General features: G+C 41.0%; 1 protein-coding gene across 1 annotated transcript in view; it reads right to left on the reverse strand.

Moving 5' to 3' along the window:
- Nucleotides 1-14467, reverse strand: part of PLEKHG7 (pleckstrin homology and RhoGEF domain containing G7) — a 42928-nt gene extending 28461 nt beyond the window's left edge. The window contains exons 1-4 of the mRNA XM_066254787.1: nucleotides 14385-14467; nucleotides 7999-8129; nucleotides 5160-5200; nucleotides 58-156 (exon numbers count right to left, since the gene is read on the reverse strand). Of these exons, the coding sequence (XP_066110884.1) occupies nucleotides 58-156; nucleotides 5160-5200; nucleotides 7999-8129; nucleotides 14385-14434 (321 nt within the window). The 5' untranslated portion in view covers nucleotides 14435-14467. The remainder of the gene's footprint in view (nucleotides 1-57; nucleotides 157-5159; nucleotides 5201-7998; nucleotides 8130-14384) is intronic.
- Between the last annotated feature and the right edge of the window lie 13112 nt (nucleotides 14468-27579).

Consider the following 27579-nt stretch of genomic DNA (forward strand, 5'->3'; position numbering starts at 1 on the left):
ATAATAACTAAACCAACAATAAAAGCCATGTCACTCAGTAAGCAGTTTGCGAGATACCTTCAGGCTGTGGAACTCATAGCCTCTGAAGTCTGTAATCTTCACAGAGGAGAGGCAGTTTTCCAGGTCAGACATATGCTTGTGTTTGTCTCTGCCCTGCTTAAAGATGGATAGAAACAGGATTTGAAAGCATGAATTTCTTAACAACGCGACTTCAGTAGCCTCAGCATCTTCTGTACTTTTGTTCCCTAACATGCATGAGAGTAGACTGCATATTTTGCCTATAAGCCACGAACAGTTGAAAAGCCCTTTCCCAGCCATAGTCTGACCCATAGAATCACAAAGAATGCCTGATCTGGAGGACAGAGGCTGGTGAGAATGTCTGATTCAAACTTCTCATTTTATTACTGAAAAAAAAAGAAAAATCCAAGACTTGGAATAGTTATATAGTAAATAGATGGACTCCAGATTTCACACCCACTCTGTGGGGTGATATAATGTCCTTTATAGTTCCAACTTTCCAAACACAGGATTACAGGACTTTAGCATCAGAAGGTATTTGGGATATTTAGTTCTACCCCTTGGTTAGCAGATGCTGGGTCAAGCCAAGTGTTGAAGAAACTGCCCAACACAGTACTGTAATTCACTGCTAAAGAATACTAGGATATGTTGCTTTAGAATAAAACTAGTTGCCTTAGAATAAAACTACTCACTTATTTTTACAATCATTTTTATTTATAATAATAATAGTTTAAAAATCTGATCACAAAGGTAATATGGTTATTGCAGGAAATTTGATAAAACAAGAAAAACACAAAGAAAATCAAAGTTACCTGTAACCTTCATCCCCAGATAACCACCAAAAATCTTTTTTTGGTTGTCTTTATAATTCATTTTTAATGGTGTCATATTTGCACATCCTTTTAAAACTTAATATGTTGGGATTTTCTTTTCCCCACTGGTTCAGTACTCTGCTGCAACAGCATGACTTATCGACTTAAAAAGGCCATGTTAACTATCTCGAACAGGAGGATGCTATCAAATCAAGTTCAAGGCTTCCTAACGTAAACTTGGCTGCATTTCAAATGCATGTTTATCACAAATAATTTTTTAACTTGTTCTGTTGCCTTAGGGTCATGATGCTGGCACGGATCTAAGCAGTTTGGTGGGAGTTATTCAACGTTATGTTAATAAGCAAGAGAGCACAGGGTCATTTACTGTAGGCAGCTCCCGGGGTGTCCGGAAGGAGACGGAATGAGCTGAAGGCCTGTGGCTGGGCTCTGGCACTGGAAGAGAAAACCTGTTAGAGACTCATCAGCTTCTATAGTAACAAAGAAATCTTGGAGAGGGTTGGAGACCACCTACAGCAACTGGGACATGTGCCTTTTGTTGATGTCTGAAACCATAGTGACTGCATGTTGTGGAAATAAAAAATCAGCAGCCTGTTGGGACATAAAGTCACTGAGACAATAGGCGCAGCATTAGTGCTGTGGAAAAGTGGGCGCCAGCCTCTGTCTTAAAGGGCACTCACTGTGGCTTCCCATGGGTCTGGCCAGCCTGCAGACCAAAGCACATGATGGAATATACCAGTGAGAAGGGAGGGGACAGTCCTCTCAGTGGTCACATTAACTCTTTAGAGTAACAGACCTGTTGTTGGAAGCCATGTTGCTTCCAATATGGAGGCATTGGTAAGGAGAGGCAGTGAGAAGAATTTGAAGGGTGTTGGAGGGATACAGAACATGAAGAAGAGAAAGGACCAGGCTTAATTCTTGGGTCTCAAAGTTAATAATTAAGAGGTAGGTGGGATGGAAATTTACAGCAGGCATTGGTTATGTGGGACTGGAACAAAATGAATATATGTGCTATGTGAACATGAGTAGACATATTTTAGACTGGCTGACAAAGAGGTGGCATCGAATCTGTGAAAATAGACCAACTCTTTGAGAGCTCTGATGAGCTAAAGAAGGCCGGAGTGCCCTGGCCTGGTTATGGGGACCCACATTTGGAGGAATAACTCAATGTCTGGGGCTAAAACAGACTCAGAGTCAGAGGGCCTATGACTTCCCAGGGACAAATCCCTACTCTGTTGTTTATAAGCTTTGTGACCTCAGGCAAGTTATTTAATCTTTCTGAACCTCAGTTTCTCCATTTGAAAAATGGGAATAATAATATTACTTCCTTTATCGGGCTGTTGTAAGAATTAATGAGTTGGCCCTGGTTGGTTGGCTCAGTGGTAGAGTGTCAGCCTGCATGTGAATGTCTCTGTGTTCAATTCCCAGTCAGGGCACACAGGAGAAGTGACCATTTGCTTCTCCACCCCTTCCTCTACCTGCCCTTCCTCTCTCACAGCCATGGCTTGATTGGTTCAAGTGCATCGGCCCCAGGCACTGAGGATGGCTTGGTGGAGCCTCCACCTCAGGTGCTAAAAATAGCTTGGTTGCAAGCTGGCACCAGATGGGCAAAGCATTGGTGGATCCTGATCATGGTGAATGTGGGAGTCTGTCTTTCTATCTCCCTTCCTCTCACTTGGAAAAAGAAGAAAAGAAGAAAGAATTAATGAGTTAACATATATAAGCCGTGACATACATAAATAGAAAACTATCAGGTAGGGCCTGATAATGTGATAAACATTATATCTGTGTATGCTTTTATTACTCATATTCATTAGAAAAGAAGGAGAAGAGGAAGGAAGGTAAGAAAAAGAAAAGTGTGTAATAGGTTGAAAAAAATACATTATAACATAGCAGTGTGTTTGTTGTATGTTTGCAGATAATCATTTATATAGGTTGAATTATGGAAAAAGTAAGGCTAAATGAATGAAAGAGCAAGGAGACATTAATTTGAAGGAAACCAGACACTGTATCTTTATGAAAGTGAGCCTTTGAGATATGTTCTCTCATTACTGAGAACATTTGCCAAAACATTTTGTTATTCCACTAATTATTCCCTCTCTGTGTATTTGTACCACTGCCTTCCTACCTCCAATCTTGTGCAAGTCAATTATCACATTTTTTTTCCCTCCCAATTTATATGTCATCTGACCTTTTCAATTATGAGCAGATAATGGGTGTCTCGCATCTTAGACATCTAGCTCAGGTTTTGGCATACACAGTCACCCTACCACGTGGAACAAATTGCTTCTTTATGGGGAAAAAATACATGGATCAAATCAACTCATGAGAGTATCCCTTCCATAGGTAAGCCCTTTCTTCTAGAAGGATATCTCCTCTCCTAGGCAGCTCCTAGAGCTGGTGGGAGATTTCCCTTCTCCTGAGACCGCAGACCTGACTGGTAACTGGCCCTGTCTCCATTTAAATGAGGAAGGAGCCCAGGAAAACTTGTACCACAGGACCTGCCTCAGACCTGCTGGGGAAACTGTCAAATCACATCCCGAAAGAGGGGCAAAGTGAGAATGATGATGAGAAACAGCCTAGTGACCATGCAGTTAAAGTTTTACTAGTATATGATTTGATGCCCATAATGTTTACACTGTCCCTATGGCTGAATGTTTCTGTCCCCCCCTCTTCCCCACCCCCAATTTAGATGTTAAAGCCTTAATTCCCCAATGTGATGGTATTTGGAGATAGGACCTTTGGGAAGCAACTAGGTTTAGATGAGGTCATGAGGGTTTATAAGGACACCAACCCCTTTCATGAGGTTAGTGAGGAGGAGACAGCAGAGCTCTATCGCCAGTATATGAGGACACAGCGAGAAGGTAACCACACATGTGCTAGGAAGAGGGCTTGCGCTGGAACCACTGACCATGCTGGTGCTCTATGCAGGGGTCTTCAAACTTTTTATAAAAACAGCCCACTTTTGCAGTGCTGGTCAATCTGGCCCCTCCCGCCCACTAGTGGGCGTTCCAGCTTTCATGGTGGGCCAATCGCGGCACTGTTTGTTTGCTCCACTACCATCCATCATGAGAGCTGGACCACCCACTAGTGGGCGGGAGGGACCAGGTTGACCAGCACTGCAAAAGTGGGCGGTTTTTATAAAAGGTTTGCCATCACAGGCAAGCATCCAGAACTGTGCAAAGTAATTATTGGTTGTGTAAGCCACCCACTTTGTGGTATTCTGTTATAGGAGCTAAGACATTAGCTGACTAAGATAGTAATACAATTTTTTTTTCTGCTTGGACAAAACATGTGCAAGTAACTCATATACTTGATGATGAGAACAAGTCATTTTCCAAAACTTAATTACAAATAAAACTACCACTGATATGGCCAATATTGATTGAGTGTTTAAGACGTGTCCAGCTCTTGGGTAAGCTCCACATGCATTATTTGATTTACTCATCACAACCACACAAATGTTGGCACTATCACCATCCAGCTTTTATAGGGAAGGACGTGAAGCTGAGGGAGGTTGACTCATTGGACCAAGGACACAGAATAGTAAGTGGAGCAGCTGGATTAGAACCTCAGAGAGCTTTTAATTCAGATACAGTATTTAAAAATGGTATTGCAACTGGTATTGTTAGAAAAAAAAAAAGAGTCAGTCCTTCCTCCTTCTACAAAAGAAGGAGTAAGGGGTCAGGCTGTGGTCAGGAATGCTCCTTCCCTCTGCCCCCAGAATGCCTGAAGGAAAGTCTGCCCCATGGCCAACGCTGTTGTCAGCACTGAAGATTCAGTGACCACTGATGTGATTTATATGACTCTTTCATAATTGATGGTACCAAGAATGAATTTTTTAAAAAAGAACACAGGTACTAATCCAACTGGCTTTCCCAGAAATAGAAGTGTATTTGTGGAATCTGTTTCTATAATAGCTCATGAATTTTTCAATGTTCCCAGCATGCACAGCACTGACTGCAAACTGGAGCACCCTCTTGTGCAAGCTGACTTCATCGGGTGAACCGTTTTCAAAGCTGCATCATTATAAATTTACAGTCGTAAAGCATCACAATGATAGGATTGCTTTGATTTTTTTTTTTGCAGAGCTCATTAACCATTGGCAATTAGCATTGTGTTGCTGAACAAAATGGCCTCATTTGGTATGTTCTGTAGCCATTACTATGAATGTGATAATATAATTTAAACTTCATGTGCCATCTGCCATCATGTAAAGATAAAAGGGCTCTTCACCATTCTTAGCTAGAGGAGGCTTTCTTAGCTACAGGAAGCTTAATTAAAACAAAAATGACAATGCACAGCACTCACCACTCCTCGCTTGGAGAAAGGCCACCTCGGCTTTTTAGATTCTGGTGAGTGAAATTAAAGAAGAGATATTAGGATTTTGAGTAACAAATGACAGAGCATTGCAGTGCTTTACAAAATCTGCTTTATCCAAAGAGCCAAACAGGATCAATCCTGCTTTAACTCTCCTTCTCTTGAGAAGGTACAGAATGAATATTTATATTTATGTAGATGAATGAAGGAAGCGGAGCAATATCGCAACCTAAACGTTGGTATTCCATTGTTACCTAGAGGTAATATTGCGCTGTTTCTTTACTAAAGTATTGTTTAGCCTCCTTTTCTTAATCTCTCAGGAGAAAAAAAACTATAAAATGTAATGAAGTGGTTGAATAATTTAAGACAGAAAGTCTTAGGACTTGGGGCTGAAAGACTTCATTTTTACGCTGTTCTACTGTAATACTGGTGGCTGAGGCCAGGCAGGTTCACTTTGGATTTGGGCAGATGGTAGAAAAACTGCAGAGCCGGAAAGGGTTGGGCCATATCTGTTTATCAGAGGCTCACAAAGACAAGCAAGCAAATAAGTAACAAAAAGGAAAGAGCTAATAAACAAAGGAAAATCATCTATTTGCAGTAAGGGCAAGGGAGCAAGGAAAACTATACCTCACAGTGGCAGGTGAGCCATATGGAAGAATTGCCACCCAGGGGAACCACCCATAGCCTTATATAGCCTATGTACAGGAGCCTCTGCCACGTGCTCACGCACTAATCAAGCAAAGTGCTTGCAGCTGGTAAACCCGCGAGCAAGTCTAACAGGGCTGCCCCACATCTACCTACCAGAAACCTTCTTGTCCTATGCTGCTTCAAATAACCTGATCAAATTTGAGATTTGGTGACTGCATCAACCTAATAATCGTCAGATGTGGTTTAAACGCAGAGTCCCCAACACATCACCAGTCTTTATGTTGGGGGTTTATTGTTGCTATTAGCCACCATCCAAATAGTCCTTAGAGTTTCTTTGAGTTGTGAAGGAAGTCATTGTTCAATAATACATTCTTTTGATGATCAGGAAATAAAAAGATGAGATGCTGGACTCCTAATTTGGATGTCATTTGCATCAATTTGTTGTGTTACCCAGAGAAAGCTGGGTATCGTCTCGGGTTCTGATGAACCAGTGTGCAAAATAGGTTTTTTATAGGTCTATCTCTCTTTTTGTTCAACTCATCAGGGAACTAATACTTCAATCAGGTTGTAATTCTGGTGGCCGAGGCCAGGCAGATCCACACTGGATTCGGGCAGATGGTAGAGGAACTGCAGAGCCAAAAAGCATGGAGCTATTATTCCATTTAATAGATTCTCGCAATGGCGGACAAGCACACAGGCAAGGGAAAACCTGTTTTTTAGGCAAACAAACAGCAAAAAATGGCCCCTCAGAGTGGAGGGCAGGCAATCCACAACCCACCATCCACAGTCCCTCTGAGCGCAAGCACCCATAGCCTTATATAACCTATGCACATGTGCCTCTGCCATGTGCTCACGCACTAATCAAGCAAAGTGCGTGCAACTGGTACACCAGCGAGCAAGCCTAACACAGCCGTTTTCCAACACAGGTGGAGGCAATCACCTAGCAGCATTTTCTACAATGGGTTTGCTTGAGGGACTTTCCTGTTAGAACCTTGGAAGGCACTTGTCCAACTGATTATTTTGCTCACTCTGACCGCCTTATTAACATTTGAAAGGGGAAGCTTGGGTGGAATCTCCCTTAGGGACAAATTGGCTTCACCACTCTTAGCCTTCAAATGCCTGGTGGCAAATTAATGTCCAATTTAAAATGCAATAGTTGGGGGGGGGGTCTCTTCTCTTAACAAATTTCTCTCCTCTGCTTTTCTAACTTTGGGGGTAATTTTAAGGCTTTGGAAGAGCTTCATAAATATTCAGAAGGTTTAAACAGGTTCTTATTGTATCCACAGTATTTATTATCTGTATTAAATAGTAAATTTTGCTGACTCAGAATCTGTTTCAACAATACATCTAGGGGACTCACATGCACATCAAAGCTTGAGCAGCACTGACTGCATTTTACCATGATTTGGGGACATGAGAGCTCAATTCTAAACTCCTTGGGAAGCTTCAGATTACCTGGGAAATTGTCACAAATGTGGATTCTGGAGACTTGCTCCAGACCTTCTGAGTTAGAAATTCTGGAGGCAAAGCCCAGTAAACTGTTTTTTAAAAAGCTCTCCAGGTGATGCTGATGCTAGTTAAAGTTTGAAAATCACCATGCTAAGAAACAGCTCCTCACTTCTATGTGATGCTTCTAAATCAAGCTGTTCTTTGCTGTGTGCCTTGCGTCACATCCTATACTGCACAGTAAAAGTGGTGCAACGTTCTCCACCATACCCTCTTCCCAAGGAGTTTAAAATTGGGCTTCTCTAACAGTTATCTGCTGTCACCAGGACCTCTATCTTTACATGGTGAGCAGGAGGGGGGTGTGGTATTGCAACAATCATTGGGAAGCTGCCCACCAGACCAGAGAGAGCATTCAGCTCCAAGATGGTGACCATCATGGGTTTACCTGTTCCACATCCTGGATCTGGGGCAGATTATTTGACCAGAGAACTTTTGCAACAAGGCTTCTACCTAATCCAGCTCTGTAAGTAGAATGGCCAATACCAGGGTCATATCAGCTGGTTCTAGTAATTCATGGCTGATCCCTGCCCTAATTTGGGGAGATATCTGTTTTAACTTGTTAATTCACATGTATTGGTCATTAAATATTTTGAACCCCCTGCCCCTACCCCCCACTGCTTATTACAATAGCCTTCCCATAGCAGGCATGTCATATAAGTATGCTGAATGACAACACCTGAATTCAGCAGCAGAAGTGGGTGGCAGCACAGGTAATCGGCTGCTCCATTTGACACCAGAAGGTCCCCGGGGAATACCTCAAGTCCAGGTAAGTTGAGTACCACAGAGCTCCGTCTGTGCTCATAGAACCTGTGCGCAGGAGACAGAAGGAGAGAGCTTAGAGCCAGCATGCAGGCTGGGTCATCATCAGACCACCTCTGGGCATTCAGGAAGACTGTCACCAGCCTGATGAATGTCTGCTTTTTTAGGAAGGATTTGGAGACTGCTCAGGCTCCAGGCACAGGAGGGCGATGGTGATGTATACCCTACACCTTTCTGAGCTTTACTGACCATTTAGGACTCTGACTAATCCAAAGCAGAGCAGCTCTCTCAAAAATGTCAGCACAAACATACCCAATATGTTCTGACTCAGAGGGGCACTTGGAGAAAGCCCTGAGACACAAGAGTCTTTGCCAATTATTCGAAGAGCCTCAGAGGGAGCAGGAGGCATGGTACGGCCCCCAGCACCCCTAGAGATCGAGGCTGATTGTTTAGAATCAGTACTTTCATTTTTCCCAGACAAAAATGAGAACTATGGTTGGTAAAGCTTAGCAACAGGCCTCTATCCACCTTCTTTTCTCTACTCCACTTCATGAAACTTTCTGTCTGTTGGCCATTCATAAAAATAAATGGTTTACTTATCAGACAGAGTGGCAGGTAGCTCCAAAGCCACTGGCATATACTCAGTGATCTCTAAGGAGCAAAGGGGTAAGGTATCTGCCCCACTGGGAACCTGCCTGATAGCATCGAATTGTAGCAATTTTCATAGCTTCCTCATCGGAGCTGTTTAGATATTCCTTTGGTCTATTCTGAGAGATGAGAGGTGCAATTCTTTCTACTTATTGACCAGTGTAATTTCTAAACACACACTCTCTCATCAACAAATAGCTTAGTATATAGGTTACCTTATATACAGAGAAACTTTGTCTAAATTTACCAACAAAAGCATGGAATTGCCGTGGAAGTTGAGAGTCTGGGTCTGTTATACTTTGGATATTATGATTTGGTCCATTACTCATTCCCCACAAAATGGCCATGCCTGGAGCCCTGTTAGTCTCCTCAGCCCAACCCTTCCCCTGCTGCTTCCTCTTCCCTAATGCCAAAGTCCTCCAGGCTTTGTAGCTAAGCTTTATGCTTCCAACCTTCTACATGAGTGATGGCCTTGCTGCCTATATTTCCATCTCTTGCCTCTCAGTTGTACATGATTGTATCTTATGTCCCCTTTCTCATCAATATGTCTGATGTCAGGGTCCTGGCTATGCCCAGTCAGGCCTATCATGCTGTTGAACCAAGTGTAGTGCATATTAGGGTACTTTGTGGAATTTATTATAATACCCATCCCCAAGTCTCGCCCTCAGGATTCTGACCCAGGAGGTCTGAAGGTGGGTCTCTGAATCTGTAGTTTTTCCACCTCCCTAAAAGCTCGCCAGGGTTGGAAAACAACTGATTTTTGAGGCTACAAGTACTTTGATGTAGACTTTTTCTGCCTTTAGATTTTGAGTTATTTCAAATTTTTAGCCTCTTGTCAAAAGCATTTTTCTCATGAATAGCAAGACAAGTTGTTTAGGAATTTATATGAATGCATAGCTTACATCCCATAAACTTCTAAAAAATATATGAAGTAAGGCTGCCTCAGATTCTGCAGATAGATGCTGTAGGCATGAAAGAAAATTAATTTTTAGTCATAAAAGGCTGCTTCTTCCAAGAAGTCTCGATGTTCAAAGAAGTAAATTTTCCTATTTGGGCACTCCTCTGCATCCTCACTAGATCAGGCCCTCAGCATCTTCCATCCGTGTTAAACAGTTTCCTCTTGACTTACTTCTTCACCTTCAGCTTTATCTTCTTGATTCCACCTACACCTCGTCACTAAACACGAATCATCCAAAATGCAAGTCTGACTTAGTCCCTCCTGGCCTCAGACACTTCAGTGGCTCTTCATTCTGTACCAGATAAATACCTTTTTAAAGCATATCCACAAACCTTTTATAATATGGCTCCTTATATTGCACTGTATCTCTGGAAACAGGAAATGGGTTGTCATGGCCCACACAAATGTTCCACACTTCTGCGCTTTTGCTGGAAATGCTTTGCTCTCTGTTTGCCCTCTCTAAAAATTTCCAACCCCAATTTGTTCTATAAGATTTAGAACCGTGAATTATCTAGGTAACTTAAAAGGGAAAAACCTGGATAAAATTGGCTTGGCTTTATTTAATTAGCAGTATTCCCAGGGGTTTTAAAATCTGTTTTGACTGCCTTTTCTCTACTATCTCTTTTCCTCTATTTTTTTAATTAAAAAACTTCAGGATAATTTTCCATACATTTCTAGCTGCCAAACAAATGTACATTTATCTAACTATCAAAACTCTGCTTTGTTTGGGGTGGCATGCGCCGATGTAATACGACTCTCGTGCAGCTAGCAGAGGCCATATCTGGCCCGAATCTGGCCAATAAGATTTAAACAGAAGTTGCAGGGTGTGGCTTCTGGTAAACTTTTTCAAAGTGAACTGAGCTCCCTAGCTTCTTTTTTTTTTTTTTGAATGGATATTCTAGTTTATTTATTTATTTTTGTGGCAGAGACAGAGAGACAGAGAGAGAGGGACAGACAGATAGGGAGGGAGGGAAGGAGATGAGAAGCATTAATTTCTCATTGTGGCTCCTTAGCTGTTTATTGATTGCTTTCTCATATGTGCCTTGACCAGGGGGCTACAGCAGAGCAAGAGATCCCTTGCTCAAGCCAGTGACCTTGCACTCAAGCCAGCGATGTTGGGCTTCAAACCAGTGAGCATAGAGTCATGTCTATGATCCTACGCTCAAGCCAGATAACCTTGTGCTCAAGCTGGTGACCTTGGAGTTTCAAACCTGGGTCCTCTGTGTCCCAGTCTGGCACTCTATCCACTGTGCCACCACCCGGCCAGGCTCTGGATTTATCATCTTTCTTCATTCTTTCTTTACCACCCACAACTTGCTGTTCTTGGGGCATCTGCAATAATTTCTGTTTAAACTACTTCTCTAGAGCTTGTGCCATAAGAACGATGTCATCTCCAGGCTTGTTGTATAAATAACAATTCGAGAACATCATATTGAAGTCTTCTATACATTCTGAAGCCTGCACATAATATCTATGTTCCAAACACTTCTTCCCCTAGTTTCTTTCTTTTACCTTTTGCCCTTCTTACTTTCTTGAATATAGCTTGATACCTGAAAGTATACCAGTAACCCTGCAAAGGTAACAGAACAACAGGAAAACAGAAAGAGCCCAGAAGGTGGCTGACATCTGCCCTGGCCTGAGCTGTGGTTATGTTACAAAATAAATGTTCTTTATTGTTTAGGTTGTTCTTGTTGGGTTCTATTACATGCAGACAAATGACACAATCTCCCCATCCTGGAATTCCTTTTCCAAGAATAAGGTCACCTTTTGGCATTCTGCATTCTTGTGGCTTTTTTTTTGCCACTTACTTATCACAAGGTTTTATAAGATCATTAGGGCTACAGCTCAATTTCTTACAACCCTCCCCTTTTTGTTATTTGGCAACCCAGTGATGGTTATGAAGATGGAATGATCAGAATTAGGTGGGACTTGGAAAAGTTATAGCAATTTGAGTGGGGAGTATAATTCCAGTTTCATCGTCTTAGATATAAGACACTGGAACTGATACATTATGAATTAGCAGTATACAAATCCAGCCAGGAATTTTCACAGTGCTATTTAAAAGGTATCATACAACATAAAATGCTGGGAGCCCACAAGATAAGTTCCCCTGAAAAAGAAATATTAGAAGCTTTCCTGTAAAATTCATACTTTTCTTGATTAAGACCTCAGAAACATAAATGAAATTTGCTATTTATGTGGATAGAGGAGATTAGAAAACCTGAAATAATTTGAATGAGAAATATAAGTAGGTGAACATTGAGAGAAAAGTTTACTTTTTTGAGCTTTAACTTTAGGTGTTATACAATTTGGTAAGTATAATGAGTTGGTAGCTCCATATGTCTCTATAAGCAATCTCTATGTTTTCTGGAGATCTCAGAGAGAACATACCCTCCACTGGAGGAGAAGAATGAGTCTTCCCTCATCGCCTCTAGGCTGGCTTATGTGTTTCTCTTCCATACTTTTCTAGTTCTCTGGAGTAATGGTTAAGAATGAAGAGTCAATTGCCTGGATTTTAAGCTTAGCTATGTGACCTTGATTGAGCAAGTTAATAACCTCTTTGGCCCTGAGTTTGCCATTTGTGAAATGTAGACAATAGTCATACCTACCTATTGTGTGAAGATAAACAAAGCTAATCAATATAAAGCACTTAGATCAGTGTCTGGAACTTAGTAAGCTGTTAATAAATGCTATTATAATAATGACTGAATGTAGTATGATATAATGTTCTATTTATATGTCTGTTTTCTCCACTAGACTGCCAGCCCCTTCAGTGCAAGAAACACATCTTGTTAGCTTTCACATTGGTGGGTGCTTATTTAGTACTCAATCCATTGTTTTTGATAACCACCAATGCATGAAGTACTCCTCTACTATTGTCCTTCCTCCTGTAAAGTATCTTGCTTTATAAGGTAGTTTTACAGACTCAAGTCTTATCTCCTCTCTTACCCTAAGCTCCTAGCATATGGTCTAAATTCCTGTGTTTAGTAAGAGCTCAATAAACATTTGTTGTGTAAATGGAACCATAACCAAACCTGCATGCACCTAGAATTCTCTGTAGTTTCCTGACACCAACTCCTGCAGAACACGTACTCCAGGAATAGCTAGCTGCTCACTATTCTGTAAACTTACCCTGCACTTGATGCCTCCATGCCTTGGCTCAGGGAGTTCCCATCTGCCTGTCTATCTCCACTTTGTCTGCCTGGCAAACTCATACTCATCTCTAAAATCCAGCCTAGAGTCTCTTCATCCAGGAGTTTGTTTGTTTTTTATCTGCTCAGGGAGACCCAACTCTCTTTCCCTTGCTCCTCTCCCCCCACTTTGTATTTTTATAACGATTTCATTGAAAGTGCATGCAGTGTTTTAAATACCATAGAATCTCTGCACTAACATAGAACTCGACATAAAGCAGGTATTTAAATATGTTTGTTGAATAAATAGGTATTTTGACCTACAGAATATTGTACATACAGTCCTCAAATGAATTTGCTTTCCATTTTGGAATATGAATGAATAATCATATACATATATAATAGTAAAATGCAATTTGGTTCCTCTCTCCTCATTAAAGGTGGTTAAATTACTCCAATCCATTTCTCCCTTGTCTAGGGTAACTTCTGAATTAAGCTTCCACTTGGGAGCACACAGGCCAGGTTTGGGAGTTCCAGTTTGTATACAGGGAGCAGAGCTAAGACAATTGGCTCACACAAGGCTGGCGCCGTGACCTTGGCTTTGTTGCCTTGGTGTTCAAACCCCAGGATGCTCATTCTGGAAAGGTGGGCATGTTCCTGAGAGGGCATAACAGAATTTCCGTGAACATGACATTTTTATGTTCATTAGAAGATGGGGTGGGTTAATAAAATTATCAAATTACAGTTGCAACCATGTGGTGACCTAGGAAAACACTAAGAAAGAACACCTGAACAGAATAACATAACGAGACACGAATCGGTGCAGAAAACCTGCCCTGTTTCACCCAAGTCTGGAAGTGGACTGGATTTCTGGGACCTCTGAAAAGGGACTTATGTCTGTGTCAGCGGACTTGCTCAGATCATTGGAGTAATGATATTAATGCAATAATTGCAATGACTTAAAAATGACTTTGGATTTAGGTTTCATGGAGGGAGAGATGTTGGTAATTCTAAACCAGTATCTTAGTTTTGCTATTCCAAATATCAAAATCACTTCTTATAAAATATGGCATGAACGCAGGATCATTGCATCTGGTTCTAGATTGAATATCCACTGGGAGAAATCATTGCAATAAGTTCCGAATTTTAAGCTATCTCTCCCAAACAAAATAGTGTGTGAGTGGGGTAGGGCGGGAAAGGAATTTTTTGATACCTAATTTCCTCAGACAGATATTAAGCTAGGAAATGAACTAATAATAAATGCAAAATGTTTGGGGTGTGGCCGGCAGCCCATTGTCTCTGTGTAAGTGCCGTATAACCTCATGCTCTTATTTGTTGGGAAAGGACACTAAACAAACATCCTTGAGAAATGCCTCTTTTTTTTTTTTTTTTTTTTTTTGCTTTGATGCTGCTGGTCTATCTGGTTCTTTGCTCCAATAGAAAACTTTGGACCTAGAAAGTTGAATAACTGGGTGCCTACCTCAGACTTCATGGCCTTCAGGCTTACCAGCCGCCTCCCCCCAAACCTTCACATTCAGAAACCCAACACGTTACACGTTCACTAACCCTGAGTTGCGTTGCCCCGGGCTGGTCAGGTCCGAAGGGACTAGTCCCATGGTTGCTGGAATAATCTTGTCTTCCTTCTTATACATTTCCTTGTTCTGCCCTCTGCTGAAGATCTGAAGGTCCATGGTGTGGGCTGGGATGGAAGTAATTTAGAGAATCCAGAGAATTCTCTCCCACTGCTGAGCGGGCCGTACACCCATGAGTCAACACTCAACAATGAGCCTGCTTTCCCATGTCAGTGCCAGAAAAGCTTCTGGCTGCTGGAAATGTGTCCCCAGTGGACCTCAAATGCATACACTTTGAATAGACTGGCATTGGTAAATACTATTCTAATTTAAAATCAACTGGTACTTACTGAACACCCACTTTTACTAGACACCCTGTTAAGTGCATTACATGCATCATAATGATATTCACAAGTGCTCCAGGAAGTGGAAATTATTGTGCTTATTATAGAGGGGAGGAAACTGACACTTAAAGAGATAGGTAAGAAATCCACCCAAGTCCACATTGTTAGTGAAAGAGCCAGAGTTCAAAATTCAAATACACAAATCTGACTCCTAAGGGACATGTAAATAAGAAAAAGAGAAACAGGTAGTAAAAACCATTTTAAAGCACATAGTGTTTTTAAAAATAAATATAGTGATGGCTACTACTTTAGGCAAAGGAAGAGAAATGGGGAATTGGGTAGAAGTTCCCCTGCTGTGAACCAGCACATCCAGTAATTCCAGGTCCTGAGGGAGAATGATGCAGAATGAAGAAATAAAATTAAAGAGAAAAAGGATAGGATCAATAGGCCTCTGTAAGCTGATGGCAAGTCAGAGAGAGCTCTCCATCCCCAACCCTGCTTTATTTATAGGGCAGAAAAAGTCATTAGCAAATCAATGATATCGCTGATCACATTTCCAAGACAATCCAAGAATTCTCCCAAGTGCAGAAAACCCCCACCATATATAACATCTTAATTTCACAAAACAAAGAATAAAAAGAAAACTGGCTCCAGTCTCTCCAAGGAACATGGAGGACGGGATGAGTGGAAACAATCCAGCCTCACAGCTAACATGGAGTTGTGGGGAAAGACTTAGCCTTTAGCAACTTAACCAAGCAAGTGAGGTGGGGGTTGGGCAGACTGTCAGCTTACTGCCAGTTCCCCACACCTCTGTCCCCCCAAATCTAAACCACAAGAACCCTGTCAGCTTGTGGTCCCCAACATCCCCCAAAAGATATGTTCACATCCTAACCCCTGGAATTCATGAATGGGATCTTATTTGTAACAAGGATCTTTGCAGATGTAATTATATGAAAGATCTCTAGATGAGATTGTTCTGTATTACCTGGGTGGGCCCTGAATCCAACAATCTGTGTATATCTCAGGCACCTTGAGAAAAGACACAGAGAAGAGAAAGAGCCATGTGTAGACAGAGGCAGTGACAGGGGTGATGCAGCCACAGCCAATGAACACCTAGATGAAGAAGCGAGGACAGGCCTCCCCTTGACCTCTCAGAGGGAGTGTGCCTCTACCAACAACTTGATGTTGGACTTCTGGCTTATAGAACAATGAGGGCATACATTTCTGTTGTTTTAAGCCACCCAGTTGGTGGTAATTTTATATAGCAGGCACAGGAGACTCATGTAAGGGGCAACACAATTGAGTGGCAAGGGCATTCAGTTTATGACTCCTGATTCTCAACTTTGACCTTCTTGTGTGACCTTAGCATGTTGCTTCCCTGGGCCTTGGTTTCCTTGAGTGGAAAACGACTGTGAGTGAGACCCTCTTCATTCCTCATAATCCATGAATTAGGGATTTAAGAGCATTGTTCCCATTGTCCTGCCAGTGGCCAGTGGCTAGTGGGGGGGGGAGGGGGCAACAATTATGTGATGACCTTTATCATGGCAGAAATATTTGAAAACAAATCATTAAAGATTTCTTTCAGAAATATGCCTAATGCATTATTTGCATTTTAAAACAATTCCTTCTATACATTGGGCTTAAAGCAAGGAGTTTAATTTCCAGGTGCAAATTTTAAGGCACAATAATAAAAACACTAGAGACTATGGGGATAGCAACTGCCCTATAGTGAGTGATAAGTATATCTTAATGGAATAAAAATCTTACTGAGGGTACTACGATTTGGGTAATGTTGGGCAGATAAAATGTATTATGCTCACTTTGTTAAAGATGGCGCTGCCCACGTGGAGGCCATCACCCAGGTAATATTAATGCATGTTGGGGGCGGGCTGTGGGCAGGCAGAATCCTTGTAGCCTGGGGCTTGGTTTGGGGATTAAGCCTTTCCCACCCTTTTTGATGTGGGGTGGTGCAATCCCATCATGTCTCTGATAAGTGACTTTGTATTAGAGACTTCCCTATTTTGTATATTGGATTAAAAATTTTGAATCTATACTATAAAATGGGGGCAGAACAGGAGCTTGGTCTCTTGGTTTCTGAGATTAGCATTAGAGGAGAGAGCAGAGAGCAGAGAAAGGCCACGTGGAGGAGGCCTGGAGAAGCAGCCAAGATGGCGGAGTGTTGAGTGAGAAGCCAGTTTGTGCAGAGTTTGTGCAGGGAGAAGGAAGGAGATGGAGAACAGAGGTGAATAAGTCTGGTGAGCTAGAAACCTTTGATTCTAGGAAACTTGGATAAGTCAGTAACTTTGTGAGCACTGAATGTGAGTGGATTTTGGAGCCCAGTGTGTGTTTTTACTTGCCCGCCGGGTGCAAGATAGGATTAAATATAATGGCCCATCAGTTCTTAGCTCCGTTGTTTCTTTACCGATTGTCCGAATCCAATGCGAACCTGCATGGGCCAGGCTGCTGTGATGGTAGCTGTGCCTACTGGCTTTACAGGTAGGGCACAGTTTTATTCTTTATGCTGCTATGAATGCTGCCTAATTATTTTTTTCTTTCTATCAGGAAGACTTATCATGCCTCACTCTTCAGGCAGAATAGTCCGTGTCTGATAGTAAAATTAATGGTAAGTGGTCTTTTTTCAGCAGGTGGCATTCCAGCAATTGTGTGACTAGAAAAGATAAGTGTTCTATTTTAAGACTCATAGTGTTTGCTATATGCAAACAATATAGCACATTTTGAAATGCTTGCTTTTAACTATGGGTTGATTACTCAGGAAGAATACATTAAGAATCAGTAATAACCTTTTTAAAATAATCAACAGAGAAATGACAACTAGACTGCCAATTATGAAACTGTAGTTCTCATGGTTAAATCTGGGATATATTTTTCCATAAGGAGACACAGAGCATTTTTGGAAACTTTTCTCTGCATCCTTGACCAAGGTTTCCAGTTCAACTTTCTATTAAAATATTCCATTTTCTGGAAATCCAGCCAAGAAGGCAGAAAATATGGGAACTGCCCAGGGCCTGGCATGGAGTGGCCACTTAATGGTTGTAGAGTGAACAAACGGACGACACCCCTTGCCATATTGATTTTTTGTTATCTTGTCCTATCAAAAGCCTATTAGACAGGTACTTATTAAATGGGAAGACACATCAGTTTGAACACAGAACAGAGACAGTTTGGAGTTTCATCAGTGTGGAAAACACCCCATGTTGTGACTTCTTGGGCTCACTTAGTAAACACTCAAGTATACCTGTTCAGAGCAGGGTAGTTGCTGGTACCTGCCTAGAACTTTCAATGTCTTTTGAGGCTAATTTTTCTAGACAAGAGTCAAAATACTGCCCACTGGGATCAAGCAATACTTCTATGAATACCCACCAACCTAAGGTACATTCAAGAATAAACACAAAAGAGATGATGTCAGAGTAATGGCGGGGTAGGAAGCGATACCGATAAATCTCCCCCAAAACTCAACAAGATCTTCAACCAGAAACAGAAAAACCTATACTTGGAGCTTCCAGATGCTTTGCAATACACCCAAAGGTATGATTGAGTGAAAAATTGGCTAAATATATAACCAAACCCCGAAGGAAATAGGGAGTAAGAAATGCTCCTCCTTTCTCACTAACCTAAACAGGGCGGCTTTCTCTGGTAACTGTGAATATAGAAACTGAGGCGGGCAAAGGGGGTGAATAGATCCAGGCCGCCGCGGCACAAACGGCCGAACCAGGCTGTGGCACGGAGATCCAAGCCGAGGAAAATCTGATCCTGTGGCAACCCGGGCAATACAAGCTAACACTCGCGCCAAACCCAAACAAAGAAAGACAAGCGGAGCGGCCATTTTACCCGGTCTCCTGGTCGGTGCGCAGTTAGTGGGCGAGAATTTCTTCCTAGGCCCCGAGAGTGGGTGCCCGTGTTGCCCCATGGAGAGGCAGGGTCAGAGGCCTTTCTGTGGGCTGAGGGCAGAGTCTCTGGGCAGCCCCAGCGCCCTGGGAAAGCCACGCACGGGAGGGAGTGAGACCTAATTCCAATGGTGGAGATTTTCCGTGCTGGAGGGTATTTCACTCAGAGGGAAACGCGGCCGGCCTCATATCCTGGTTTGCGCGCGCAGATAAGGAGTGAGCAATCCCTCTGAGTGCCTCAGCAGTGTGCGCCCATGTTATCGCACAGAGGGGCAGAGTCAGGGGCCTTTGTGTGGGCCAAAGCGGAATCTTGAGCCGCCCCAGCGCCTTGCAAAAGCCGCGCACGGGGACGGAGCGAGACTCAATTCCAACGCTGCAACTTTTCCCTGTGGTTGGGGGTTTCACTCAGAGCGTGAGACTGCTGGCTGGATATCCTGGTCGCAGACAGTGAGTGAGAGTTTCCTCCAAGCGCCCCGGAAGTGGGTGCCCGCTTGTGTTACCGGACAGAGTGGCAGAGCCAGAGGTCTTTGAGTGGGCAGAAAGCCCGCCTGATTATGCTAGCAGCTCTGACTGACTGAGCCTTACCCAGAGCCCTGTGCTGAGTGGAAATAGAGTGGGGAGTTGCCAGCTCTTTGAGCCTCTTACTATCCAGGCAGAGGCAGCAGCAACCCCATAGCTGGATTATCAGGCTACTAATTGAGGAAGGAAAGACTAGGAGAAAGGCTCCAGGAACACAGACTCTCTCACTGTCGGAGCCTATAAATACTAATGAGCTTCGACTGCCAACGAGACTAAAGCACAATACATGACATTGCCATAGAGACTTATCAACTGCAAACCTCTACCTGAGCGTGCCAAAGGGGCAGAACCCGGGGTACAGAGTCACCGACCAGGAAGAGGGAGAGAAAAGAAAAAGCAAGAAGATAACCTCTCAAAATCAAGAATAATCCGCAGACTTTATAACCTATCCCATTTTATTATATTTGTTCGTTTGTTTCTCTTATCTTTATTCTTGATACTTTTTTTTCTCCTCCAATTTGGCCGATTAACTCTCTGCCTGTCTTACTCTCTCCTCTCCTTGAACTACACTACCCATAAGTGTTACATCTCCCATTATCTTTTCTCTTCTCTTTCTTTCTCTCTATGAGGGTTGCACTCCAAAACCCTTAACTCTCTCTCTCTCTCTCTCCTTTCTTTTTTCTTCTTTTAGTGGTTCCCTCTTTTTTTCTCTCTCTCTCTTTCTTTTCTCCCTCTATATTAGTTTCTTCCTTTCTCCTTTACATCTCCTCTCATTCAAACCTCAATAACAAACAAATTATCTTATCTGGGACTCAAACCTATGTTTGTGGCATTTTGGGGGGTTTTTACTTCACCTTTTTAACTCACTAGCAGTGCTCCCATCCCTGGCTCTCCATATTATCTAATTCTTTTTTTTTTTTTTAATTTTTTTTTTTTTTTTTCTTCTGAAGCTGGAAACGGGGAGAGACAGTCAGACAGACTCCCGCATGCGCCCGACAGGGATCCACCTGGCACGCCCACCAGGGGCGACGTTCTGCCCACCAGGGGGCGATGCTCTGCCCCTCCCGGGCGTCGCTCTGTGGCGACCAGAGCCACTCTAGCGCCTGGGGCAGAGGCCAAGGAGCCACCCCAGCACCCGGGCCATCTTTGCTCGAACGGAGCCTTGGCTGCGGGAGGGGAAGAGAGAGACAGAGAGGAAGGAGGGGGTGGGGGGTGGAGAAGCAAATGGGCGCTTCTCCTGTGTGCCCTGGCCGGGAATCGAACCCGGGTCCCCCGCACACCAGGCCGACACTCTACCGCTGAGCCAACCGGCCAGGGCCTCCATATTATCTAATTCTTGTTCCACTAAATACAACAGTAATTTTTTAATTTGTCCCCCCATTTTTCCGTTTTCCTCTTATTCCTCTCATCATAACGCTTAGACAACCAACACCTAAAAGCAAATCATTTTATTCTTGACCCAAATTTTTTCCTTATTTGCTTTTTGTGGGTCCATACGCTCTTTTTTTTCTTTTTTCTTTCCTTTTTTTTTTTTTCCCCCTTTATTACTTTTCCCCAATTCAGGCCCTCCATCACAGGCATTGTTTGTTATAATTCACAGTCTACCACAAGATTTTCTCAAAAAAGAGGGGAGAGGAGAGGAGAGGAAAAAAGGAAGGGGGGAATAATTTCCTTTTTTTTTAATTTTTATTTTATTATATTTTTCTTTATTTCATTATTAATTCTTTTTTTAAAAAAACAACTCTTCGATTTTTTATTTTTTTTATTTTTATTTTTTTTAACTTTTTATTCTTTATTAAATCTCATTAATACTATCAACAAAACCACCCTCAGATGCCATTAAGGAAGAGAAAATCGAATATCATGGATACAAAAGAAACAGAGGTAACACAGCTAGATGAGGAAAAATCTATGGAGAAAAAATTTAATATATTGGAAACCTTGGAGCTAAATGACAGAGAATTCAAGATAGAAATACTAAAAATCCTCCAAGATATACAAGAAAACACAGAAAGGCAATTTAGGGAGCTCAGAAAACAACTGAATGAACACAAAGAATATATGTCCAAGGAAATTGAAACTATAAAAACAAATCAAACAGAGATGAAAAACTCAATTCACGAGCTGAAAAACGAAATAACAAGCTTAGATAATAGAACAGGTCAGATAGAAGAGAGGATTAGTGAAATTGAAGACAAGCAACTTGAGGCACAACAGAGAGAAGAAGAAAGAGACTCAAAAATTAAAAAAAATGAGATAGCCCTACAAGAATTATCTGACTCCATCAAAAAGAATAACATAAGAATAATAGGTATATCAGAGGGAGAAGAGAGAGAAAATGGAATGGAGAACATACTCAAACAAATAATAGATGAGAACTTCCCAAGCCTGTGGAAAGAACTAAAGCCTCAAGTTCAAGAAGCAAACAGAACTCCAAGTTTTCTTAACCCCAACAAACCTACTCCAAGGCATATCATAATGAAATTGACACAAACCAACAGCAACGAAAAAATTCTCAAGGCAGCCAGGGAAAAGAAGAATACAACATATAAAGGAAGGCCCATTAGATTATCATCAGATTTCTCAGCAGAAACTCTACAAGCTAGAAGAGAGTGGACCCCAATATTTAAAGTCCTGAAAGAGAGGAACTTTCAGCCACGAATACTATACCCATCAAAGCTATCCTTCAAATACGAAGGAGAAATAAAAACATTCACAGATACAGAAAAGATGAGGGAATTTATCATCAGAAAACCCCCACTCTAGGAAATACTAAAGGGGGTTCTCCAATCAGATACAAAGAACAAAAAAAAAACAGAGCCACAAGTAAAAGCTCCAAGAAGAACACAATAAAACCAAATTTAAACTGTGACAACAACAAAAAGAAAGAGGGGGAGAAGATGGAGATTAACAGTAGCAAAGGACGATGGAGTGCAAAAGTACTCACAAAATAGTTCGCTACAATGAACAGGGTAGGGACCCTTTTCATTACTCAAAGGTAACCACCATTGAAAAAACCACCACAGAAGCACATGACATAAAAAAGATAGCAACAGAGGAAAGATGTATGGAATACAACCAAATAAAAACAAAAGATAGAAAAACGAAAGAGAAGGATCAAACAAGACACAAAACTAACAGAAAGCAAGATATAAAATGGCAATAGGGAACTCACAAGTATCAATAATTACACTAAATGTAAACGGATTAAACTCACCAATAAAAAGGCACAGAGTAGCAGAATGGATTAAAAAAGAAAATCCAACTGTATGCTGCCTACAGGAAACTCATCTAAGTAACAAGGATAAAAACAAATTCAAAGTGAAAGGCTGGAAAACAATACTCCAAGCAAATAACATCCAAAAAAAAGCAGGTGTAGCAATACTCATATCGGATAATGCTGACTACAAGACAGGAAAAGTACTCAGAGACAAAAATGGCCATTTCATAATGGCTAAGGGGACACTGAATCAAGAAGACATAACAATTCTTAATATATATGCACCAAACCAAGGAGCACCAAAATATATAAGACAGCTACTTATTGATCTTAAAACAAAAACTGACAAAAATACAATCATACTTGGAGACCTCAATACACCGCTGATGGCTCTAGATTGGTCATCCAAACAGAGAATCAACAAAGACATAGTGGCCTTAAACAAAACACTAGAGCACCTGGATATGATAGACATCTACAGGACATTTCATCCCAAAGTGACTGAGTATACATTTTTCTCCAGTGTACATGGATCATTCTCAAGAATTGACCATATGTTGGGCCACAAAAACAACATCAGCAAATTCAGAAAAATTGAAGTTGTACCAAGCATATTTTCTGATCATAAAGCCTTGAAACTAGAATTCAACTGCAAAAAAGAGGAAAAAAATCCCACAAAAATGTGGAAACTAAACAACATACTTTTAAAAAATGAATGGGTCAAAGAAGAAATAAATGCAGATATCAAAAGATATACACAGACTAATGAAAATGACAATACGACATATCAGAATCTATGGGATGCAGCAAAAGCAGTGATAAGAGGGAAGTTCATATCGCTTCAGGCATATATGAACAAACAAGAGAGAGCCCAAGTGAACCACTTAACTTCCCACCTTAAGGAACTAGAAAAAGAAGAACAAAGACAACCCAAAACCAGCCGAAGAAAGGAGATAATAAAAATCAGAGCAGAAATAAATGAATTAGAGAACAGAAAAACTATAGAAAAAATTAATAGAACGAGGAGCTGGTTCTTTCAAAAGATCAACAAAATTGACAAACCCTTGGCAAGACTTACCAAGGAAAAAAGAGAAAGAACTCATATAAACAAAATCCAAAATGAAAGAGGAGAAATCACCACGGACACTGTAGATATACAAAGAATTATTGTAGAATACTATGAAAAACTTTATGCCACTAAATTCAACAACCTAGAAGAAATGGATAAATTCCTAGAAAAATACAACCTTCCTAGACTGAGTCAAGAAGAAGCAGAAAGCCTAAACAGACCTATCAGTAGAGAAGAAATAGAAAAAACCATTAAAAACCTCCCCAAAAATAAAAGTCCAGACCCTGACGGCTATACCAGCGAATTTTATCAAACATTCAAAGAAGACTTGGTTCCTATTCTACTGAAAGTCTTCCAAAAAATTGAAGAAGAAGCAATACTTCCAAACACATTTTATGAGGCCATCATAACCCTCATACCAAAACCAGGCAAGGATGGCACAAAAAAAGAAAACTACAGACCAATATCTCTAATGAATACAGATGCTAAAATACTAAACAAAATACTAGCAAATCAAATACAACAACATATTAAAAAAATAATACATTATGATCAAGTGGGATTCATCCCAGAATCTCAAGGATGGTTCAACATACGTAAAACGGTTAATGTAATACACCATATCAACAAAACAAAGAACAAAAACCACATGATCTTATCAATAGACGCAGAAAAGGCTTTCGATAAACTACAACACAATTTTATGTTTAAGACTCTCAACAAAATGGGTATAGAAGGAAAATATCTCAACATGATAAAGGCCATATATGATAAACCATCAGCTAACATCATATTAAATGGCACTAAACTGAAGGCTTTCCCCCTTAAATCAGGAACAAGACAGGATTGTCCACTCTCTCCACTCTTATTTAATGTGGTACTAGAGGTTCTAGCCAGAGCAATCAGACAACAAAGAAATAAAAGGCATCCATATCGGAAAAGAAGAAGTAAAGGTATCACTTTTTGCAGATGATATGATCCTATACATCGAAAACCCCAAAGAATCCACAAAAAGACTACTAGAAACAATAAGCCAATACAGTAAGGTCGCAGGATACAAAATTAACATACAGAAGTCAATAGCCTTTCTATATGCCAACAATGAAACAACTGAGAAGGAACTCAAAAGAATAATCCCCTTCACGATTGCAACAAAAAAAATAAAATACTTAGGAATAAACATAACAAAGAATGTAAAGGACTTATATAATGAAAACTATAAACCATTGTTAAGGGAAATCAAAAAAGATATAATGAGATGGAAGAATATACCTTGTTCTTGGCTAGGAAGAATAAATATAATCAAGATGGCTATATTACCCAAAGCAATATACAAATTTAATGCAATTCCCATCAAACTTCCAATGACATTTTTTAAAGAAATAGAGCAAAAAATCATCAGATTTATATGGAACTATAAAAAACCCCGAATAGCCAAAGCAATCCTAAAGAAAAAGAATGAAGCTGGGGGCATAACAATACCTGACTTCAAACTCTATTGTAGGGCCACGACAATCAAAACAGCATGGTATTGGCAGAAAAATAGATACTCAGACCAATGGAACAGAATAGAAAGTCCAGAAATAAAACCACATATATATAGTCAAATAATTTTAGATAAAGGGGCCAACAACACACAATGGAGAAAAGAAAGCCTCTTCAATAAATGGTGCTGGGAAAACTGGAAAGCCACATGCAAAAGAATGAAACTGGACTACAGTCTCTCCCCCTGTACAAAAATTAACTCAAAATGGATCAAAGATCTAAACATAAGACCTGAAACAATTAAGTACATAGAAGAAGACATAGGTACTCAACTCATGGACCTGGGTTTTAAAGAGCATTTTATGAATTTGACTCCACAGGCAAGAGAAGTGAAGGCAAAAATTAATGAATGGGACTACATCAGACTAAGAAGTTTTTGCTCAGCAAGAGAAACTGATAACAAAATAAACAGAAAGCCAACTAAATGGGAAATGATATTTTCAAACAACAGCTCAGATAAGGGCCTAATATCCAAAATATACAAAGAACTCATAAAACTCAACAACAAACAAACAAACAATCCAATAAAAAAATGTGAAGAGGATATGAATAGACACTTCTCCCAGGAAGAAATACAAATGGCCAACAGATATATGAAAAGATGCTCATCTTCTTTAGCTATTAGAGAAATGCAAATCAAAACGGCAATGAGATAGCACCTCACACCTGTTCGATTAGCTGTTATTAGCAAGTCAGGTAATAGCAAATGTTGGAGAGGCTGTGGAGAAAAAGGAACCCTCATACACTGTTGGTGGGAATGTAAAGTAGTACAACCATTATGGAATAAAGTATGGTGGTTCCTCAAAAAACTGAAAATAGAACTACCTTATGACCCAGCAATCCCTCTACTGGGTATATATCCCCAAAACTCAGAAACATTGATACGTAAAGACACATGCAGCCCCATGTTTATGGCAGCATTGTTCACAGTGGCCAGGACATGGAAACAACCAAAAAGCCCATCAATAGATGACTGGATAAAGAAGATGTGGCACATATACACTATGGAATACTACTCAGCCATAAGAAATGATGACATCAGAACATTTACAGCAAAATGGTGGGATCTTGATAACATGATACGAAGCGAAATAAGTAAATCAGAAAAAAACAGGAACTGTATTATTCCATACGTAGGTGGGACATAATAGTGAAACTAAGAGACATTGATAAGAGTGTGGTGGTTACGGGGGGGAGGGGGGAATTGGAGAGGGATAGGGGGTGGGGAGGGGCACAAAGAAAACAAGATAGAAGGTGACAGAGGACAATCTGACTTTGGGTGGTGGGTATGCAACATAATTGAACGACAAGATAACCTGGACTTGTTATCTTTGAATATATGTATCCTGATTTATTGATGTCACCCCATTAAAAAAATAAAATTATAAAAAAAATAAATAAATTAATTAAAAAAAAAAAGAATAAACACAAAACAAATTACTAAGAGTGGGTATTGAAAGGAACTGGATGGAGACTAATATGTAACTAGAGGAGAAGGTATACAAAGCAAACAGGGAGCTTACAGTTTCCCTACCAGGCTTGTCCTAACTTAACCAAGCAAATTTTCTTCCTTAGACATTTATTGAACACCTACTATGTGCCAGTCAGTGTTCTAGGCACTAGAGTTACAACGGTAAACAAAACAGCTGCAACCCCTGATTTCATGGAGCTTACAGCTTGGGGAGTTGATGCTGGTGCAAGAATAGCACATGGTTCCTGAAGGCTGATACCAGCTTCACCCGAGAAGAATGAAAAAGCTCATCTCAACCACTGATGAAAACAGATACACTAGGTTTTTTCCCAGGTCCTAACTGGACGGGCCAGTTTCTCTTCTCACAACAAACAGGATGTTGAGCTAAGGACCAGAATTACAGGCACTTTCACACACACACACACACACACACACACACACACACACACACACCCCAGGGGATTTTTTTTGTTTTGTTTTCTTATTTATAACATTGTTCAAATCCTTGACAGCCACACCCTTATAGAATTCAGTGTGTTTACATAGGGACTTGCAGAACAGCTCTAGTAGAAGAATTTTTAGTCCTGGGGTTTTTCCTCTGTCTTTCAAGAGGTTAAGACACTGCTTTGGATTTTCTTCCAAGATGTCCTGACAAAAGGGTGTGGCGGCCATAGGAAGTTATTATGTCTGATAGACCTTAAGGTCATTAAGCATTATTATTGGCCAATGTCTCAAATATTGGAACCAAGGCAATAGTAACTGCTGACACAACTCACTGCAGTACCAGAGAAACTTTAAATACAGCAGGGGTTCAGCAGGTGGTTTGCAGAGAGAGAAACGCCCAGGCTCTGGACTGCCTGCTCGCTGTCTCACCTCACCGCCAGCTAGCCTGTGACCTAGCACAAGCCACTCACCCTCTGTTAGCCTCCAGGTTGCAGTTTTGAAGAGGTACCAAAGCACCTCCCTCACATGCTTGTTGCAGAGGTTAAAAGAGATAATGACTGAGGGTGCTGAGAGGTGCTCCCTAAATGATGACTTCTATGAATATGATAGGAGTCAAAAGTTACCAGAAGGATTCAGAGTAACTCTTCTACTTTTCATCCTCAAAAAGACTAAT

This window comes from Saccopteryx bilineata, chromosome 2, assembly GCF_036850765.1.
Source record: "Saccopteryx bilineata isolate mSacBil1 chromosome 2, mSacBil1_pri_phased_curated, whole genome shotgun sequence".
NCBI classification, from domain to species: Eukaryota; Metazoa; Chordata; class Mammalia; order Chiroptera; family Emballonuridae; genus Saccopteryx; species Saccopteryx bilineata.